Below are 22,322 nucleotides of genomic sequence, written 5' to 3'. Positions count from 1 at the left end.
ATGTATCTTCTATGCTGAATTTGTAGGCATGACCTGAATGTACTGTACTCTTACGCTATGTTCACACTGCAGGCAAATGTGGCCCAAATCTGATTTTTTTTTTCCTCACACGTGACTCAGTTTTTGTCATGACAGTGTGAACAGCACAAACCGCATGGAATCTGATCTTTTCAATTCTGATTTATGCCACTTCCATATGTGGTACTAAATCCGATACAGGTCAGATGTTTTGGAACGTGACCGCAGTGTGAACAGTCATGTCAGAATTCCTGTGACTTTGTCACTCTAGATCAACATTCGTCACGATTCTGAGCTCATGGGAGTCACTTGAACGATTTTACATACCCAAAGTTGTCAAGACAGTTGCAAAAGATGGTCAGTGGAAGTACAATGATGTCAGAACTCATAAGTATTGCAGTGACAACTCTATATACAAGCAAAACATAAGGCTTGTATTATAAAAAGTTCAAAACTGCTCTCTTCTGTCACATCCTTGTGTTTATTTTTCATGTTACCTGCACATAATTTCACTGGCTTCTGCAGCAGATCACACTATAAATAAATGCATAATTGCTTACTTTATGTCCTCCGTGTTTACTTCAGTATGACAAGAGTAGGAATCTCTCAGGCTGAGTGCAGTGTAGAGAGTAACACTGACCCCTCCTCCTCCTGTTGGTGTGAGCGAGCGATCAGTCGCGTGTGTGTAGGATGGTTGAACTTAAGGAGCTGCCCCCGGAACTTAAGGCCCGGGTACATTTCACATTCGCCGTTCCTTTCAGTCTCGTGCACCGCTGTGTCCTCACAGCTTTCAAAAGTATACTCAACCACAGATGTGCTCGTCACATGCGCAGTACCACAGGATGCGCGGCTCTCCGTGAGCCCTCTTGATGATGAAAATAAAGTAATGCTGGTGGTGCGCGGACGGCCGAAGTATACGGTGGCCTTTTCGCGATCGCCGACTGGCTGTTTTTTGCCTTATTGCAACTCTCTGTTCTGGACAAAATGTCATTTACGTGAAAACGCCCGTTAACACGGACGCACAGAAAAATCCTGTAGCAGGCAGATCACTCACTGTTCATGATGCATGAACTATTGGAAGAAAATCCTCAATACTGATTTGGGGGTTTATATGAATGTGTTTCTGAGGGGAGCTGACTGTCTTCTGAAAAGTTTACGTGGTATTTTCTTTTCATCTAGTCTCTGTATAGTTCATATTAAAGCAGTGTTTGTTTACAGCGGTAACCATGGAAACGCTGTATCTGGTCTGTATCTGGTGTTCCAGAGGCGCCTTCTGCTGTCAGAGAGTGAATATGCATCTCATGCAGAGCTTCTGTTGTTTGTTTCATTCAGGCATGTAGTATAATTTCACAAAGCTTGTCAGAACATTGTTTTTGCTTCAGATTGGGTTATTATTAAATCTAATTATGTGTATGATTATTATTATATAACTAAGTGATATGAATTATAAAACTAATATTAAATAACTCATTACAGATTTAGTTTAAATAAAGGTGTAAATAAAGGTCTTTTTTTTTCTTTTTAGGAAACAAATCAAATAAAAAAAATAAACTATTTCTACTGTTTCTAATATTCTGTATGTTGCTCCAAAACAAAATAAATTTTTTTACCCAGTCATTTAAAAATAACATTTCAGAGCTGTAACAATACCGTGATACCGTGAAACCGTGATATTTTTGCTTAAGGTTATCATACTGTCAAAATCTCATACCGGCCCATGCCTACAGAGTACCAATTTCTTGTCATGGTGATCTACCGATACCGATTCTGTTAACTTCTGTTAACTAACTGTGATGCGTGTCCCAGTCAGAACACCGGTGTGACAAGACAAAATCAATAAAACCCATTACAAACAAGCCATTTTGTTGCATCCAGTGGGGACATAATTACTTATTATAATGACTTGTACTGTGTTTTTACACGTTGCGTTGTAAACATAAAACCATGTCTGCATTTGTGATCGGAGAAAAGATAAACAAGTGCTACTCTACACCGGCAGTTCTAAATTCCAGTCCTCGCGCCCCCCAACTCTGCATATTTTGCATGCCTCTCTTTGTTAACACACCTAATTCAGATAATCAGCTCGTTAGAAGTGAGCTCCGTGCATGAACTGTGTTCCCATTGACACGATGGCACAGTGTTCATTGCTTTCTAATTGTTCATTGCTCTCTACTTGTTGTTGTTTTTTTTACTTCGGAACATTCATTCATGGATTTGTGCTGGCCAACGTCTTCACACACGGACAAGTGACATCATATACCTCTGTAAATAAATACATTTTAAATTCACGTCTCGCACACTTCAGTGCACTTTGAATGGAACATATACGTTTGCTTCGAACTGGAATCATGAAAGCAGAGAATGAATTAGCATTTTCAGTAAGTCCGTCTGATTTACACAACAGACATATTTAGCTTTTCCTATATCCACGAGTCGCGTAATAAAAATGCATTCTGATTATTTGAGGATGGGTCGTGGTTGGATAAAATAAATCATAAATGATGCAAATATTAACTACGTTTTTTTTTTTTTTTTTTTTTCATGAGGCACATGATTTCGTGTGTGTGTTCGTTCGCCTGATCAGGAAGTTGCAGTGACAGAAACGGTGACTTTCCAGATGAAGTTTGAAAGGAGTAAAGCCTCGTACACACCGGGACGATGATCATGCGTTTCATAAAGCCCTTTGTGTTCAGACAACAATGAGGCCAGCAGCTCTACGTTCATCTTGCTTCTGCATCTTCTTCGTCTGCTTACTTCCTCTTCGTCGTTAGGTAAAGTGTGCATACTCACATTGGCGCCCTTTGTTTAGTCATTATGAAATTATAAAGTCATTCTGTTACCTTTATCCTTTACGGCCAGTGAAGTTTTGTTCTGTCCTCCACGCTGTGACAACAAAAGACTATTTTTAGCCAAGTAGCACGGAGATCCGCTTCAGAAAAATGCCACGGCTGGCTGGTATAAACACAAGCATTGGCTAGAGCGGCCGCGATCAGCTCTGATTCCCGTGGAGCCGTAACGTGCCGCAGACGTGTGCAGTGAGGCACAGATCAGCTCTAACGTCACTGAATCTGCTGTTAAAAATGGACCGTCTATTCATCACATCATTATGCAAAACATTCATGACAAATAGTGAATTTTTTATTGTTTATCGAAACGTCATAGCATTTCCACACCAGCGATGACAGGTTTGTGGCGCCAAATAATTTGTCCCCACCCATCATGTACGTCATCACACGATGACGTCATCAAATTGTGTTTTTGAAAGAGGCCAAGTGTAGTAAGTACCGATCGAGTCATAAAATGTGATTATCGGATGATACTGATCTTTGGCTGATCGATCGGAGCATCCCTAGTGAACAGCTATACAAAAAAATCAGATCTGAGCAAAAATCTGAATTGAGGTCTAAGGCTTACAGTGTGAAACGTAGCCTTACTGATGGTTGATGGGTTGATCAGAGTAGCCACTAGTTACATGATCTTTTATTTAAACATTATGCTATTATGATTTTATTTGTAATTATATTTATGTTAGGAGTGTTTTTTGATGAAAATGGTAAAGTTTCTGAGTGTTGTTGTTTTAAATTTGTATGGTTGGTCAGAAATATGTGTGAACCTATTGTGATTGGTTAGGAAGATGTGTTTGAAAATTCAGCTTCTTTATTTATGCAAACAGGGCCTAAAACTAACTTTTTGCCACACCTGCCAATGACGCTCTTTTTGCAAAAACAGGAAGTTATTACTACTAGAAATAACTTAACATATTTACAATGTTTTTTCCTGTTGGTGTATTTTCCCTTAATTTTATCTATTAATTATAGCCATTCAACATTGCAGTATAATTGAAAGCCATTATTTTTAACATTTTAATAGGCTCTGAAATATATAACAACTTTTAATTTTTGATTTTAAAGCAATCTTCATATAAACTATATATGTATAAACTATACATATTAATCTTTATTCAAGCTACAAAAGTTAATAAGTGATTAGAACGGTCCAAGGATTTGTCTTTTTCTTTTGTTCTTTGATTAACATCAGTGACAGACTTCAGCAGGTTTCACTTAAAAATCAGTGTTGTCTCTTTAAAACCTGATGCATATGACGTGGCTCTGACACACATCCGATTTTCTCCCAACTCATTTAAGACTTTATAACTCAAGTCTACATTTACAAGGTAACTCACTACAACTGTGCATTTTGACAAAGGCCTGTGTGTTCGCCCGTTGAAGCGCTACTGGTGTGCTGTCTAAAGTGGCTCAGCATATGCGTACAGCTGAATGCACAGCCTTTCAAACTATACTTCACTGCGGTGTTTAGGTGGCGTAACCCCAAGTATGTGACGCCACATTCTTGGGTTATGAAGAATAAAGAAGGGAAAAGTTGATCTTCAGAAATGAAGCAGCAAAATCTTCTCATGTAAAAGTTATTAGAACCGTGTCTAGGGACAATCTGGCCATCACACTGCTCTGACCTTATCAGTCCGTTTATATTCTGTTATTTGATTCACTTTTGTCGCTTATGACAGAACATCTAATCACGATGATCTTGTCTTCGGAAAAGATTCATTTATTAGCTTATGTCAGAAACCGCGAATCTCTTTAAAAACTGGCTGTTGTTTTCACTCATTGCATTGTTTTAATTCGTAAAAGCTGTATTCTGTTACATGGACTCGCCAACGCTGATTTTTACTCTCATTTGGTACTTGGCTAGTGTTCATTTTACGCCCTGCATGCAAATAATCAAGTGTGTTTTTGTTGTCACCTAAAACTAAATGTGTCTGATTTAGGACACTGTGGCAGCAAATATATTGTCAGACGTCTGCAGTGTCGGGGAATCCTATCTGAGTTGTTTGTTACTGTTTTATCAAGTGGATTTGCTGTGTTTCCGTCTGCAGACCAGCGGGCGGGCAAGTGTGGGTGGGTGGGAGGTGTAATGCGTGCAGCCCCTGGGTGCTCATGGGAGCTGTGCTGCACAGAGACATGTTTGAAAGGAGCTTAAGAGCTGCCAGGTTTAAGCAGTGACTCCTAATGTGATTACTGAAGCATGGAGGCCATAGCCAAACGTGATCCAGAAACAAACCAGCACTCGGATTTACAGCCTCATTGGACACTGTACCTGCAAGACTATTCGGTGCAAGGCAAGATGGTGTGTGCTAGGATCAGTGCATCAGATTAACTAAGACTTGAGTCAAATGAAAAATACAAGTAGAATTCTTGGTGCTTTAAAGTTAATTAGAGCTTCAGATGTTTTTATTTTTTTAAACTGCACGAACGGAGGCAACTTTTAAATTTAAGGAATGGCCTAACCTTTAATTGATTAAAAATCCAGCAGGACCTCTGGATTGTTTAAAATTTGACTGATTAGGTGTTGCATTATTTATAGTGGTCGACCGATATGGGTTTTTGACAGCCGATATCTTGGAAAGCAGGGTGGCCAATGGCCGATATCAAGTCGATATAATTTTATTTTAATTAATATTTAAGAAATTTTAAATCATTTGAAAATGGATTAAAAATAATTGTGTAAAATAAACACACATAAATAAAAATCTAATTGAAAAGGAAGTAAACAGTGTAACCAACAGGGCACTCAGTATTCTGGTAGGTTTGTGTGCATTGGGAATGAAAAGGGCCTTTTGCATTGCTTTAGTTCCAGAACTAAACGTACAGTACTAAAGTACTGGGACGATTTTGCACGAACTATTTCCCAGTACCATTTAAAGGGTTGCATTCACACCGACAGTGTGTACTAGTCGTGACGTAAGCTGGTCAACAGCGATGTTATATGTGCACGACGTTCAATAATGTTAACAAAAAAGAACAACGTTAACAACAGGAGGATGGAGGACGCTGTGATCGGAGTTGTGTTTTTGTTGTGTCTTGCGAGTTTCACAATAATGAACATGGAATGTCGACGTATAAGTAAAGCGATTGAAAGAACGGAAAGGAGGACTAAGAATCTCCAACGATAAGTGCCTGCATTTCAGCGTCCATATATTTATTGCTGTTCATCATACTTGGGAAATAAGTTGACACAATGTTTACAGTATGTTACATGGCGTTTTAAATCTTGGTTGGTGAGGGCGTTTTCGAATGCATATTTTGCCAATCAGTGTATTCTTACGTATCAGGTAGTAGCAGTTGTGCTGGATAGACCCTGCTCCGGACCGGAGTAGGAGTTAATTTGGTTCTTGAAAAAGGCAGTCTGGTACTAAAATTGCACCCAGTTCCTGCGGTGCGAAAATGCCCAAAAGTGGGTAGTTCCACCATTAGTTCTGGTACTATGAAAAGGTTCCTGCGGTGCGAAAGGTCCTATATATATATATATATTATGTATGTGTGTGTGTGTGTATATATATATGTTTGTTTATATATTTGTTTTTGTATTTTTATAAGGTTCCTGCTATATATATATATATATATATATATATATATATATATTTATTTATTTATATATATATATTTATATATTTATGTGTGTGTGTGTATGTATGTATATATATATGTATATGGATAAATATGTGTGTGTATATTATATATATATATATATTATATATGTGTGTGTATATATATGTGTGGTGTGTGTGTGTATATATATAATATGTATATATATGTGTATATATAGTATGTAATATATATATTATGTATGTGTGTGTGTGTGTATATATATATTTCAAATAAAGCCATGGTAACACTCATTTTATATACAGTACACAATGAAAATGCCATGAATATGACAGTGCTAAAATGCATAAAGCACTGCCCAATTTGAAATCACGAGTTTAAAGTTTATTGAGTGTGCATCTCCAGTCAAGCAGAACTCTCCTCCATTCAGCATTCTATTCACACGGACCGACCCTTACACAGAGCACACGTGATGATGCAGGATACAAATGCACACTTCACAAGATCTTGACTAGATTCGACTAAGACTGCAAGGTTTGTAAAATTAAATGTTCATTAGTCATTCAAAGATTTGTTTCAATTATATAAATGCGTGTTTGCTGAATGCTGATGGCAAACGAGAAAGTATTATAATGTTTGCCTTTCTATTACTAATAATACTAAAGCAATCATTAATACTTTTTTGTATATATTTTAATTCCTTTGTTTAACAGTTATATCTCATTATTATATAGACATATCCATATTAGACAGAACTGAATGACGACGGCGAACAAGAGGGAGAATGTTAGCACTGTGTGGTCAGGCGTTGCCGTTCTCAGCACCATCAAAATATGTCTGTTGCGCCGACAAAAAAGTCCCGCTTTGAACATATCGGCCGAAACCGATGCCAATATGTGAAAAATACCAAATATCGGCCGATATATCGGTTGACCACTAGTTATTTAGACTTAAGAAACAGCCTGTTGTTTTATGTAACAAAATCGTTCATCCTTTTGCTGTATTGAAGTAAAATAGAGAGATGACTTGAAACATTTAGAATGGATTTTTGCCCTGGGATTGAAGAGGGATCTTGTTTATCTTCTGGCCAGTTAAGTTTTAGCTATTGGTCTATACTGGTGAGGTGCAATTAGTACATTTTTGCCTTTTTGTGTAAAAAAATGTATCTGCTTTCTTTTTTTGTTTGTGTTCTTTCACCCACTTCTGCAAATTGCTTTCCCATATAAAAGGTACGTATGATGTTTATAGTCAGCAGCAGGTTGGTGACCAGGTCTCTGTGTGTCCTCTCCACAGGCGAGGATGACGGTGTGTGGGAAAGCGGTCTGTCCTACGAATGTCGAACTCTTCTCTTCAAGGCCATTCACAACCTGCTGGAGCGCTGTCTGATGAACCGCAGTTTCGTACGCATCGGAAAATGGTTCGTCAAACCCTACGAAAAGGACGAGAAGCCCATTAACAAGAGGTAAGAATACTATTTCTGTTCAGATCTTCTTTCATTTACTCCCATTGTCTTAAATTGATTTTATGTTATCTGTAAGGATAAGGATTAATTTGATCACTGCTTTGATGGAGCTTGCAATTTTTGCATCTTCCACTGAGGTACTTGCATTAGAGAAGTGCTTGTTTATGAAGCTCAGGTTTCTATACAGAGTAAGATCTAGATCAGGTGGCCTCAAATCAACAACACTTGGTTTTCTAGTGAGTGAGGTTTAGGTTTGTGAGAGGGGGGGGCGGGATTCTTTGGGGGTTGGGGGGGGGGGGGGTGTTAGTGTAGACCTATAGTAGGCTGTGTTATGTATCCTGATTGACTTTATGATTAGTTAAATCTGTTTTGCACATGCATCGCCACAGAGTTAACCATTTCAGACAGTACAGGACAGCCTCTGTCTCGTTCACTTCACGTCTGTGGCCGTTACGCACAGCTCAGTGTGGCCCAGGCACGGCGCCAGGATTCCGGTTTTGGATGGGCCAGACCAATCGTGGGTGGGCCTTAAAATTAAAAATGTTAAATTAAAAAAAAAAAAAAAAAAAACCCTTTATCCAATCACTGCTTAACCTAATAAATAGCCTGTTATAGTATATAACAGGCTATTTATTACTGTTATATTATCTGTGCGTATGCATAATATAGATTTTAATAGCTTGATGCTCTTTAAATATTTTGTTGCATTGTTTAAAAGTTTCGGTGCATAGGACAGAGACCTATCCGCGATCGCTCTCCAAGGTTCTGACCAAAGAAGAGCGCTTTGGAATCTCCATTATGCATGAAACGCATGAAACGCATCATACCTGGGCTGCGTTTCCCGATAACATTGTCTCTTAGCGCGCTACGAAGACTCTTCAGGTATAACTTAACTAAAGGTATACTACCACTAAAGGTATACCATTGCTAGGCGTCTTCAGGGGTATCATCCACTCGCGAGGCATAGGCGCTGAAAGGCAGAGGCGCTGGCGCCCTCCTAGCAACGGCGCTGTTTTTTGGTAAAACTTGATTTTGACGACTTCATTAAGTTTTGTTTTATAGAAAACTCTTTTTAAAATATATTCGTTTTGTATAAATTGTATCTTAATTTTGATCAATGTTTTATCAATCAATTGCCCATATTTAATAAATAAGAAGCAAATATATAGCAGACAATGTAATAACCTTAGTGTAATTGACAGAATTACTAAAAAATTTTTGCTACCTAAAAGTTAAAGATTTTTTGTGTCACGCATGCATGCATGTCTATTTCCCTCATATTAAATATAAAACGCATGTGGACTGATATTTTTCCCATGTCTGGACTCCTTTATTTATAGAGTATATAAACAGACGTTTCAATATATTGGTATTAAATGCATTTTCTGAGAATTTATATTTCAAGTTTTTACTGCAAATGTCGAAATGCGCGCTCTTTGGTCCATCAGTGCTTGAATCACTGATCGCATTAGAATAAAATATCTCATAATAAAATACAAAATCGACTGATTTATGAATGTATATGCATAGTTCTCATCAGTCGGAAATACAGATAAACGCTTTCATTTGTTGTATTTTTTGATCCTGAAAGAAAACAGAACAACAAAAGAGCGAATCATATGCCTACATGGAGTCTGTACGTGTTATGCTTCTTACGCGGACTTTTGGGACTCAGTTTTGAACTGGTGTCAAGGCGCAATGAATGAAATGCACAAATGGTAATTAAATAGTACCCCTGAAATGAACGAATGAATGATGATCTGCTTTTAATGTAATTTTTTTGTATTTTTATTTCCTTTTTTTATTCAGAATATTCACAAATGTGTTAGCTATGGCATGAAATATCTGATATTCCGATTGTCAAATACATGCAAGTGGAAGTGTATTGTTGTTGAAACACCTTTATAACGATCGCGTTAGTTGAGCTGTATGCGCGATATAATTTTATGACACAAAATTTTGAAATGTAGGCTTAAATCAAACACATTTTAATTCAGATTCTGTATATAGATATATATATATATATATATATATATATATATATATATATATATATATATATATATATATATATATATATATATATATACGGAAAACAAAAACAACGAAAAAAACAGCTGGCTGACCCCTAGAGGGGTGGGGTGGGGAAGAGAGGGGGGGCGGCAGCCCTCCCCGCCCCCCCTGTTCCAACGTCTATGCTTGGTTCGCAGTCTGACACCAAAACGTGAATATCATTGCTTTCAAAGCATATTTACACACCATCTCAGTGGGGATTTGAATACAGAGATTGGCTACTTGCGCTATAGTGCAATAAAAAAATTTTTTTAATGCCGTTCTCAGGCTGCAATATGCTCTTGTGTGTTTGTGTACATTAGCTTCTTGCAGGCGTGCAAGTGTTCTGTCTCCAGCGCTGGATTTCTCCCTGTCAGCATCTGTGCTCTTTGATAAGAAACTGAGACGACGTGTGTAGAGGTGGAAAAAAAGAGCAGCTTGGCTTTTCTCTGCCCTCTGCCACAGTTCTCTCCTCACAGCGTCATTTATTTGTGCTCTTCTCTTATCTTGCTCAAGGTCATTTATACACTCTATTAGCACAGCCAGACAGCTTTCAAGTAGGTTCAGAATACTTTTTATTTTTTTCCTCTCGTGCAGTAATTCACAGCAATGATTGAACATCTTCAAATGCAAAGCAAGATATGTATTTGAGGCCTTGTTTAATACTGAAATTAATATTTTAATCCTAGAGTCTTTAAATTGTGAAGGATCAGAGGCTGTTTCTTAAACACGGTTAAAACACACATTCCTTTGAGGTCTGTTAACAAGGCTCTAACTGTGAGTCTGTGTGTTTTATTGCTCCGTCTGTCTGCAAATCACTGTGAAGTGACAGAAAAAAGGAACAACAGCGCTTCCTCCTTCAGCTCACCCTCTTTCACTCACACACAGGCACTTTCCTTCCCTCCCTCTTTCTATTAGTAGTTTCCTTTAGACAGTGTGTTGAAGATTCAGTGGCCATGCAGATTCAGTTTCTCTAATTTACTTTTTTTTTTTGTCACTAGCATTTGAAACTAAATGACTGGCATGACTCGACATGCGTTAACCACAGTACAGTCTCATTAATTATTAATTGAATGCATGCATATTTACTACATACTTTCAACTCTTTGTCCCTCTCTCCTGTTGTAAACTAATAAAACGTATAGACACCTTCATCCACTAGATGTTTGAAGCAAAGGTATGATAGAAATTTAATGTGTGGTTTGTAACATTTGCTTCTTACATCATTGTTCAAATGTTTGGGGTCTGTAATGTTTTTGAAGTGTTGAAGTGTATTATGTTTTCTAAGGTTTTTTATTAGTTTGGTGTAAAATATTATTTTTAAGTAGTAATTTTTCCAGTATTTAGTGTCACATGATCCTTCAGAAATCATTCTGATGTGCTGATTTGGAGCTCAAAAACATTTCTTATTACTCTCAATGTTAAAAATAGCTGTGCTGCAATGTTTTATACATATATTTATACATGTCTTTGTTGTCACTTATGGTAAATGTAATAGACCAGGCTGTATAAAATTAATTTCTTAAAAAACAACCACATTAATGGCAAAGCAGTGCATGATTTCTTTGTGTCGAAAGTTTCTGCAGAGTCTGGTCTTTGGTCAGATTTAATTCATAACACCTAATGTCTCATTGGAAAAATCTGGTTCCTCATTTCCTCATAAAAAGTCAGACTGTGTGGTAAAACATCTTAATGTGTGTAAGTGGACGTTTTGTACTCCCTGTATCCCTATGACAAGATAATATGAACTAAAGGGATCTGATTCTCAATTTGTGCTCACTGAGCCTTTAAAATAACAGACTCAGAGGCATAGGAGCGGAGAGCAAGGTGTAGTAATGGGCTGTTTGGTGATTAGCATTTCTTCCTGCTACACTGATTCCCAAAGCCTGCTTGCATTTCTCTTGGTGCCAAATCCCTCAGTGATGGCTTGTGTGTTCAAGTCTTAAGCATGTGTATTTTTTTCCACCAAGGAGGTGTTTAATTTTTTCCCTGAAGAGCCATCCTAGCAGAACACACACGTGTACCTTAGAGGATATCACCTGTCACAAATATGGCAGTGGGTTCCTGCATGCCATAGAAACTCAAAACATCTCTGATTCTTCACAGGCATCCATTCATAAACAGGCAGGGGCATCTTAACAGATCATTTTTCAAACCAGACATTCGTTTGTAGCATTGATTGATTTTCTTTTTAAAAGTTCAAAAGTTTGCGGAGTCTTTTTTACTTTTTTTAAAAAAAAAAGAAATTAATACTTATATTTAGCAAGGACACACTAAAGTCATCAAAAGTGATGGTAAACAAAAAAAAAAAAAAAAAAAAAAAAATTCTAATAAATGCTGTTCTTTTGAATTTTTACATTTGTTGAAATTGACAACACCTTATAAGTTGTAATATTTCACAATATTATTAGTTTTTCTGTATTTTTGATCAAATAAATGCAGGCTTAATGAGCAAAAGAGACTTCTTTCAAATACTTACAAAATCTTACCGACCCCAAACTTCTAAACAATGGTGTAAATGTTTTGTGATTGTTGTTTTTATGTTGTCTTTAACCTCTGTAGACTGTTTAGGTTAGGTAAGGTGTGTATAAGGAGTGGAGCTGTACTCACAGTGCAGACATACACACTTGCGTTCTCTTTTGAGGGATTACCATAGTAAACCTGTTAGACTTCAGGCCTGTGTTGTCCCCACCTTTACTTGTCCTGACGCCCGTCCTCTAGATCCTTCCGCACGGAACAAAAAGAAAGCCTCTGCAGCGCCGCTGGCTTCCTCTCCCTCTCTTTCCCTGCAGGTTTTTTAAGAATTCCAGCTCATGAATAGACCCAAACCCTTCCTGTTCTGTTCTGTGCTGTGTTGTCTTGCATATGAGCTCACAGTGTCTTGTGGTTTCGCTATAATTAGAGGATCTGTGAGGAAGGGAGCTCGGAAGCTAGGCTCTGAGAAATGCCAGTGAACTTGTTTTGTTGTATTAGATTTTTTCAATATATTTTGAAATGGTTAGCACACTCTAGCCTTATATAGATCTGTGTGGTTTATGCATGTGTTTGTTGTAACTATGCTCAGTCACTAGGCGGTTCTCTCATTGGCTGGCTGTACTGTCACACGGCGCTGCTCTGTAACCAAACCCCGATGTGTTTTAGCTGCTTACATCATCCTTCATACAGGTCAGAGCTGTGATCGTGCGCACTCTCTCTCTCTCTCTCATGGTGGGTGTGAGTAGCAGATCTGTTACCATGGCTAATCCACAGATCCAGTGTGTTCTTTTATGGGCAGTGTTCACAGGGATGCTGGGTGATGCGTGAGCCAGTGCAGAACATGATGCATTCTCTGCACGTCACTGCACATTACTCGACAATTATTGTGATGTAATGTCGCAGTCATACTGTAAAGGGTATTTAAGATGCATCTGTGATTTTTCTGTTTGTTTAGTAGGGTGGTGGAGGAGAAAGACTGCAGCTGCAGTGCTGAATATATCCATTAGGATACCTGCATGCATGAAACCGCACACATTTATCCACATCTGTACACACCCACAGAAATCTCACGTAATAAAATCATGCACTCACATAGGCACAAAATAATTTGCATGCAGAAATGCACGCACTGTCTCCCTTGACATGCACACCCATAACAAACTACAAGGTAGGATGCTTTTATAGGGGTTTTCACAACTGTCACAAATGCATTCACACTCCAGCAGATGCAACATCTTTTCAGTGACTAGATTCTGTAGAGAACGAAGCGGCATGTGATCTGGTGTGTTTATCTATTATGAATGAACTTGCTGTAGCTATACTGCTAAAAGGATGAATTTGTCCACACCAGGTTTCTCGGTCACAACCAGGGACGGAGAGAATCTTTGTTCTTATGTTCACGGAATTGGGACATCTATAATTTGCAAAGTTCAATAGATCCAGTCTCCCAATAAATATATGTTTGTTAGTGATGCACTGAAAATTCAGGATGCACTTGGCTGAAAGCTGAAACTGAAAATACATGTTATATAACAATCAATTAATCAAATGTATTTAATAATCAACTTAAAAAAAAAAAAAAACTAACCCTTTAATGTCAACTTTTTAATAACGGAATTATGTTTCTACTCCAATTTTTGTTCAAATGTAAACATTTAAATGGTGGCTGTAATGTTTTCATGAAAGATTTATATAAACGTACATTAAATAATGTAGACAACACCTTAATTAAAAATATAATGAATATGTATAGGGATACACAATATATCAGCTACCATATTGGTATTGGCCGATAAATGTTCATTTTTACTGTTATCGTTGTTGAACTGATAAGAAAATTTGGCCGATATTTTAAAGCCAATAAATAATGCATTATTTCCTTCAGAGACACTTCAGATGTGTACTGTTCACCATGATGGATGTTAATTGCTTGAAATATGATTGGAATCACATCGAAAAGGAAATTGGAGTTAAGTGCAACATGTGCAGGGCAAGTCTTTTATATTGGCTACATAAAATTATAATAAGAACACGTACTGTAAAATAATCTTTTTGCACCCATGTTTTAACTTAACTTTCAAATATAAAGAATGATCTGTATCCGCCGAAATTGCATTCAAAAAGGTGCATCCCTAAATATGTAAAATAGTGCATATATTTAGAAGTTTTTTCTAGTAGTTTTGTAGACTGTCACGTTTATGTGGACTGTGTGTCCCGAGAGAGTACCGTAGTTAATTTTTTATTAACAAATTATTTAAAAAAAAGTCAAATTAAAAAACAATATGCATGGATGAATTGTTCACAATAACATGCATTTAGAAAACTGTAAATTTGAATTTAAAGAGGTCATTATACTTTTAGTTACCAGTAGGAATTTGGTGCTTGGTTTCACATATTTTACTATGTTTGAATACATTTAACATAAGGCAGTAGTTTTCCTCCCTAAAATGTGAAGAAAAAAAAAAATCTTTCTGGGCTTTTCCTGTCATTGCAATTTGGATGGGAAATAAACAGTAGATCCAGTGCGTGTGCACAATTGTTTCATAGCTGAAATTTCAAAGGCATGTCCAGATTATATCACTTGTATCGTCTGATAACCATTTTTCTACCCATCAATCCTAGACAGCTTCAGATAAACACACACTATAGTAAATCTGGGCTGGTGTAAATCTAGAACCCTGCACAAACTACAGCTCCTCTGCTGCTTTCTGAGCTCAGTTCCACGAGTCTGATGTGAGATTCCTGACATTCCAGAACTCCTACTCCTCACTTCCCATTCCTGTTCTCCACTCACACACACAATCGCTGACACTACACAGTGGTCATAGATATCAGTCAATGCTGAAATGTCAACTCTTTATTTATTTATTTTTTTCTATTTTTCTCCCCATTTCTTTGCCTTTTCGTTCACATTCACATGCTCACTACACTCTGACTCGCCTTGACTCTGTCTTCATCAGAAGTTCCTATCTTTGCTCTAGTGGAGTGTGTGTGCATGCAGAGTGTCTGTTTCAGAGAGATGTTCCAGGGTCTCCGGTCTGGCACCTCCACCTATTTTCAAAAAGCATGTTGATTAAAATAGTCTTTTTTCCCTATAAAGTTAAATTTTGAGGTTGAAAATATATTATATTTCATTAATTTAGGGAAATTAACAAGTGTCTTAGCCCTCAATGGACTATTTGGCCAACCAGCTTATTCCTGCTTGAAAAGAAAAATGTTATTGATAGCGTAAAAAACATAAACTTTAAAGTACATGCTGATTGATGGACTAGTATTACTCAACATTATTTACTACCTTCCAGCAACACTACATTCAATGAAAGTAAAATAGTAAAAAACATAATAATAGTTAATTTAAATGGATTCGGAACTGAAAAATTTGTATACTGTAATATATATGTTGAATTTTGACATTGACAACCTTTAAATTAAGTTGACAGTAAGTAATAAACAGTATTGAGTAGTTGAGTATTGTGCATTTTTCCTTACTACTATTTTTTTAATAGTTGTTTAATGATTTTAATGGAACCAGAACTGTTAGGCGGAACCGGAACCGTAAAATTTCTAACGATTCCCAACCTACTAGGGAGCATCTGTATTTATTATCTGTTTACTGGTTTTAAAAACAGATTTTGCTTTAAAGTGTTCTTCAAAACCCATCCATGTGTGGCTGTTGTGATAATCTTTGTAAAGATTGAGAGTCTCCAAGGCGTGCAGCCAATCATGTTGTCTTTTAGTTCAAAAGTTGGCTTTGTATTTAGTGAAAGCCTGTTACATAAGATCAATAAACATTTAATTAGCATAAGTGACTGTTGACTAACAAATGTTTTGTCTCTCCGGGTTTGTTCAGCTGTTATGACGAGGCAAACAGTTAAAGCGCACAGAATACGAGCTCTAGTCATCAGGTCTAGAGGCTTTTTAAGTTCTCTTATTGACTCTTAAGCGCTTTAAAGGCCACGCTTTATGAATGAGTGAGAGATGCTCTCCTCTGTGTGTATAAAGGCTTTGTTTGGAGGATCTTTGATGGACGCAGTTGACAGTGTATGTTTGTGTGTTAACTGCCATTGCTCTGTGGTCGAATGCTTTAATCTGAAGGTATTTCAGAGAGTCTCAGTTCTCTATTTGTGGCAAACACGCTGTTGTTAGTAATGCACTTCTTAACTGTGGCTAACATCTTCCAGGGGTTTGGTTTGGAGAGGGTGTGTATTGGCATGTTCTACAGTTGATCACCTGATCTTGCTACTGCTGTTGGTCAGGTGATGGATGGGTTTGTCATTTGTTTTAGAAATGTGGTGTGTTATAGGGATAGTTCACTCAAAACTAAATATGACGTGAGGAATAAATGACATATTTTTTTGTCCTGACTGTTACTGCATCATTTCTCGTTAAACATTAATTGATTTTTATATTTTCTGTTTCCATTTTAATTTAGGTAAAGATTTTATTAGTTTTTTTTTTTTTCCAGTTTTCATTTTGGTACTTCAACTTGAACTTATTTCAGCTATTTCCTTTAATTTTTTCATCTAATATTTATATTTTATTTCAGTTAACAAAAACTATTTTAATAGGTTTAGTTTTAGTTAACAGTAACCAAACTGTAACACACTTAAGACAGTTAAATGCAAGACAATTAGATGTAAATTATGTTGGATGCTTTTCAAACCACTCAGCCAAGGGGCCACAGACACCTCCTGTTTGTGTGCCTGGGTCTGATGTGTGTGTAAAGTCGTTGACTTGAGATATGAAGTGTGTTTGTGGTTTTTGTAGTAGGAGTTTGCTACGCCCTGACCAGAGCCACTGCTTTCAGGAAGTCAGTAACAGCCCATGCTACAGCTGTGGAATGTTACCTCTTTTTCTCTTATTTTCTCATGCTGTTTTTCTCATCACGAGCTGTTTTTAATTTTGTTAATGCTCTTTTTCGTTTCGTAATGCCCTCTAAACCTCACAAATAAGTGAGGTTAAACTTATTTTTTTGTTTATTTGTTTTTTATTTTGTTATTTGCTTTCTTTTTGGTTGTCTGGTGTCATCAGGAGTGGTGGTGTCCTGAGCTCTATTTTTGGCCTCTGTTGACTAGTGTGCAGACCATAAAATTGTTTTGCAGTTGCATTTGTTAAAAATACAAAACTATTCAAAAGTTTGGGTGTGGTACGACTTTTAAATGTTTTTTGGAAAAAGTATCTCATGCTCATGACTGCATTTATTTGATAAAAAATACAGTAAAAGTAATATTGTGAAATATTATTGCAATTTAAAATAACTTTTTTTTTGTATTGGAATATATTTTAATTAATTTCTGTGATGGTGAAGCTGAATTTTCAGCAGCCATTACGTCTTTAGTGTCACATGATCCTTCAGAAAGCATTCTAATATGCTGATTTGCTGTTCAGAAAATATTTTTTATCAATGTTGAAAATGGTTGTGCTGCTTAATATTTTGTGGAAACCATAATGATTGAAGGTATTTTTTGGTTCAAAAGTTCAAAAGAACAGCATTTATTTGAAATGCAAATCTTTTGTAACAATGTAAGTGTCTTTAGTGTCTCTCTTCACCAATTTGTTACCTCTCTGCTGAATAGGAGTGTTAATTTCTTAAATTAAAAATACACTGTCCCTAAACTTTTGAATGGCAGTTTAAGTATTTTTATTTGGCAATTTTTTTCTTTGCTTATATGTGACAAACAGCACAGTTTTTATTAATCTTTGGTATCCTTCTGATGATGAATTGCACAGGGATAAGGTGTCTTAAGTTGCACAAGTTGTGGTGAGTGTTGCTCCCTTTATTTTCTCTTTATAGTTTCTAACTTTTATTTGTTGTTACTTTTGGACCCTGGTCTAGTGTGAACTCGGGAAGGAACAGTGGTTACAGGTCATGTTTTTGTTTTGGGGTTGGTCAGGGATGCACGCACTGATTGCTCTGTCTGCCGCTGAATAGAGAACTTCAGGAGCATGCTGTTATTGAGCTCAGTGTGTGTGTAGACCATGTGATCAAATGTGATGGTGCAGCAGTATTGAGCTCGCTCAGAGAGCCTCCTTTTGTGTGCGTTGTTGAGAAAGTTTAAGACTGGTGTGCGACTGAAATGACGAAGGCAATGGCGTCAGATCGCAGTTGCGATAATATCTCTACAGGGGGCAGCCTGCTGTAAAACATTCTCGTTAGCAAAGTCTGAGAGCTGTAGAAATGCATGGGATCAGTGTGGCGTATTTACTCTGTTTAGATGTGACGTAGTTGCATATCAGTGTCCGTCTCTGTGGGTTAGTGGCTGAACCTCTTCTATGGTTCTCTCACTCTCTAAATGCAGATGTTTGGCAATTGTCCATACTGATGGCACGCTGCCTATGCTTTGGTTTTGGGAGACTTTGTGTGATTTGAAGTTTAATACTTAGGTTCAGGGGGCTTCTTCAGATGTCTAACCTTAAGTATGAGTAATATTTAATGCAGAAATTGTCATAGTAAGCGTAATTAATTCATGGAGGAACTTGACTTTATTTTACGAGTTTTTCTTTGTAAAGCTTCCTTTTCATGGAAATACAAGAGTTTTTCTGGTTTAGTAATTTTGTCAATGGACAAGTTTTGCTTTAAGATGCTTTAATGCCTGTGATGATTCCAGATCAGCAGAGCAACTACTGCGCCGTGGAACGAGGATTTTAAGCACATATTAGTAGAGTTCAGAGTGTGACTAATGTAGAAGTGTTATTGTCCTTTTATATATATTAAAGGGCCTCATGCATATTCATGAGGAGAAGGGTCAAACACAGTGTAATCCTTGAGGTCAAAGAGCAGAAACATGCATCTCAATGAGATGTGATGTTTCTCACGCGTTTGAGATATTAACAATACCGTTTCATAGAGTTACAAATGAATCAGATTCTGTCTTAGGCATTTAATGATCACATCAGATGGTGATTAAATGATTCACAAATGTTCAGTGCCGCTGATTATATGACTCACAAAGTATGTTACAAATCCAGTCAGATGATCCATAGTTGTTGGGCCTTTATGATTAATACATGTTGTTGTTGTTTTTTTTAATTCATTTTGAGGCACATGTGCTGCTGCTTAACTTAAACACCTGTGTCTCTCTTTCTCAGAGAACACCTGTCTTGCTCTTTCACGTTCTTCCTGCATGGAGACAGTAATGTGTGCACCAGCGTGGAGATCAACCAGCACCAGCCAGTGTACCACCTGAGTGAGGAGCACCTGACACTGGCCCAGCAGGCCTCCAGCCCATTCCAAGGTGATAGAACACTCTTTTCTTGAGATGCTTTGTAATATTTTTTCCTGTCTGGCCCCTTCTTTTGTTTCTCCTCTCCCTTTTTCTTTTTCCAGCATTTCCTTTCTGATCAGAGAGATGTTTATAATTAGTAAAGCCCAGTGGCATTCTGTCTGCCCCTCTGTATCTTGAAATAAATAAATAAATACAGAAATAGTGTTAGAGACCTTTTCCCGTTTTAGGCGCTTGAGGAAGAGGAAAGTGTTCTTCATTACCGGTAACATGAGCAGTGCTCAACACACCGATTGTGATTTCAGCGATATCTGCACATCTTTAAATCCTGAAAATGTTTAAACTAGGACATGAAGATATGTAAAAATATTTAATCGATAATCACATTTTTTTTTCACGATATTGTTTATAATCATTTGTTAATTGACTGTTGATATTGATGTATAAAAATGATATCGCCATATCTCCCAGCATTGGCCTAAACTGAAACAAACTGCGACTTGGTGTTTTTATTTGTATTTAACAAACTTTTAAAGGGGTGGTTCACTGTTTTTTTTCTAGTCTTGATTGTGTTTATGGGGTACAGTCTAACGTGTTAATGCTTCGTTTAAAAAAAAAAGCATTATTTTTCACATAATTTACCTTTATTCCACACCGCTCTGTCCCTTCTCTGAGAAACGTGCTGATCATTTCCTGCTTTTATGAAGCCCCTTCCTCAGAAATAGGTGATGGGCTCTGATTGGTCAGCTAGTCCAGTGTGTTGTGATTGGCTAACCACCTCTAGTGTATGTCTAAATGTCCCGCCCTTCAGCGACATGTGCTTCGGTTGTATTGTAAACAACGGCGTCATTAATATCGCTTATCAGTTTGAGCCCAATTGAGAAGCAGATAATATTATTGAAGAGGATTGTGCAGAACCTGTGTAAGCACGGTTTTGCATGCTATCAGGGTTCGTACGGGTGGTTGAAATCCTTTAAAATGCTTGAATTTTAATGCAGTGTTTTCAAGGTTTGAAAAATGCTTGGATTTTGGATAAGGTGCTTGAAAATGGAGTTGCATTGGTTTCATAATAATTTGCTTTCTTACTGAATAATTAAACTTTTTTTATTGTATTTTTTTACATAAGATAAGCAGCTCCGCTCGAGTCTGCACGTGTGGCTGTAGTGTGATCTTTATTAACCTGCGACCTCTGATGGAGCAGGGCGGGAGATAAAAAGTTGCTGGGAGGTTGCTGCTTCAGTTAGCGATGGCTTGAAAATGACAAATTATGGTTAAAACGAGAACTAAATGCTTGAGTAACCTCCTGTTAAGTCTGTTTTTTTTTTTTTTTTTTTTTTTTTTTTTTTTTTTTATTTGTGCAAGTATTAAAAAGCCTTAAATTTTATTTAAAAAAAACTTCAGATACCCTGTAAATTCTTTATTTTATTTATATTTTTAATTTTATAATTTATATACTGTATGTTGGTTATTTTAGGCAATGTTATATGCAATCCAGACAGGTGGTTTGATATTAGCATAATAACATCTAAACTGAAGAACTCAAGTATGTATGGAAACATGTAATTTACCACAGTTGTAAAGTGCTGGAAAATCTTGAAAATGTACCCTGAAAGCGCTTGAAAAGTGCTTGAATTTTACTTTGGAAAAGGTGTAAGAACCCTGTGCTTTGTTTTTTGTTTGTTGTTGTCTCGTACTTTTAGATGCACTGTTATTTGTAATTGCTACTGCTTATGTTAGCTTTTAATATACATTTTTATCCTGTTTAAAGGTTTAATGCAGTATGGCAACTGCACACGCATCCATGTTTAATGCTTCTCATTGCTATGTGAAAATAAGTGTATAATTGGAACAGTTCATTGTTGGAGCTGAGCTGGTGATCTGAATGAGGCCCCGTTTACACTAGTGCGTTTTCGTTTTAAAACGTTGTTTTAGAATGAAAACAATCCTCGTCTACACTGGCGTTTCTGCTGCGTTTCAGAAACGATCTCCATTTACACTACACAACCTAAAACACGTCACGTGACCATTCATGCAGGTACAGCCATAGATATGAATAGGTAGATTCCCTATTATATTAGATCATGGACGCGTCTACGTGCTTGGAGCGATGGAATGGGGAATCTCCCTATACATCTATGGGTACAACAAAGCACATGATGTTATGGTTTACACGGTCGTCAAGGATACGCAGAGCGAATGTGGGCAGCCAGACCATCGTTTTCAAAAGTCTCCATTTTGGTTCGTTTACACAGAAACGCAACCCCAGAGTTTTTAAACTAAAACGGGGTCTGCAGCGTTTTCAAAAGTCTCCGTTTTCGAGTGTCGAAAACGCCGGAGTAGTGTAAATGATATGTGTAACTGTAGCAAAAGTTCTGCATTTTAAAACGAAAACACACTAGTGTAAACGGGGCCTAAGAGACTGAGAGAGAGAGAGAGAGATGCAGAGCAGGGGGACGTGTGGAACAGTATTAAGAACCGCTGCTTTAGAACATTGATTTTAAAACTTGTGAATCCATTAGAATTGTTAGAAGACAGAATCGCGATTCACAAATGAATAGATTTTTACGTGCACCTGTAGTTTTCTCTTCCTCTTCTCTAAAGCAGTGCAGCATATCCTGAGAGCAGGGTTTATCTGAGTTTGTGACGTCACGAACCTGGGAAGTAACTCGTTGTAGTCCCTATCAGCCG

General features: G+C 37.2%; 1 protein-coding gene across 1 annotated transcript in view; it reads left to right on the top strand.

Moving 5' to 3' along the window:
* LOC109107146 (mediator of RNA polymerase II transcription subunit 13-like) overlaps positions 1-22,322 on the top strand; it is a 72,406-nt gene that overhangs the window by 13,943 nt on the left and 36,141 nt on the right. The window contains exons 3-4 of the mRNA XM_042765161.1: positions 7,716-7,884; positions 19,501-19,646. Of these exons, the coding sequence (XP_042621095.1) occupies positions 7,716-7,884; positions 19,501-19,646 (315 nt within the window). The remainder of the gene's footprint in view (positions 1-7,715; positions 7,885-19,500; positions 19,647-22,322) is intronic.

The sequence above is a fragment of the Cyprinus carpio genome, chromosome A10 (assembly GCF_018340385.1).
Source record: "Cyprinus carpio isolate SPL01 chromosome A10, ASM1834038v1, whole genome shotgun sequence".
In the NCBI taxonomy this organism is placed as follows: domain Eukaryota; kingdom Metazoa; phylum Chordata; class Actinopteri; order Cypriniformes; family Cyprinidae; genus Cyprinus; species Cyprinus carpio.
Note: the sequence above shows the minus strand (reverse complement) of the source record. Positions and strands in the feature narration are given on the sequence as shown.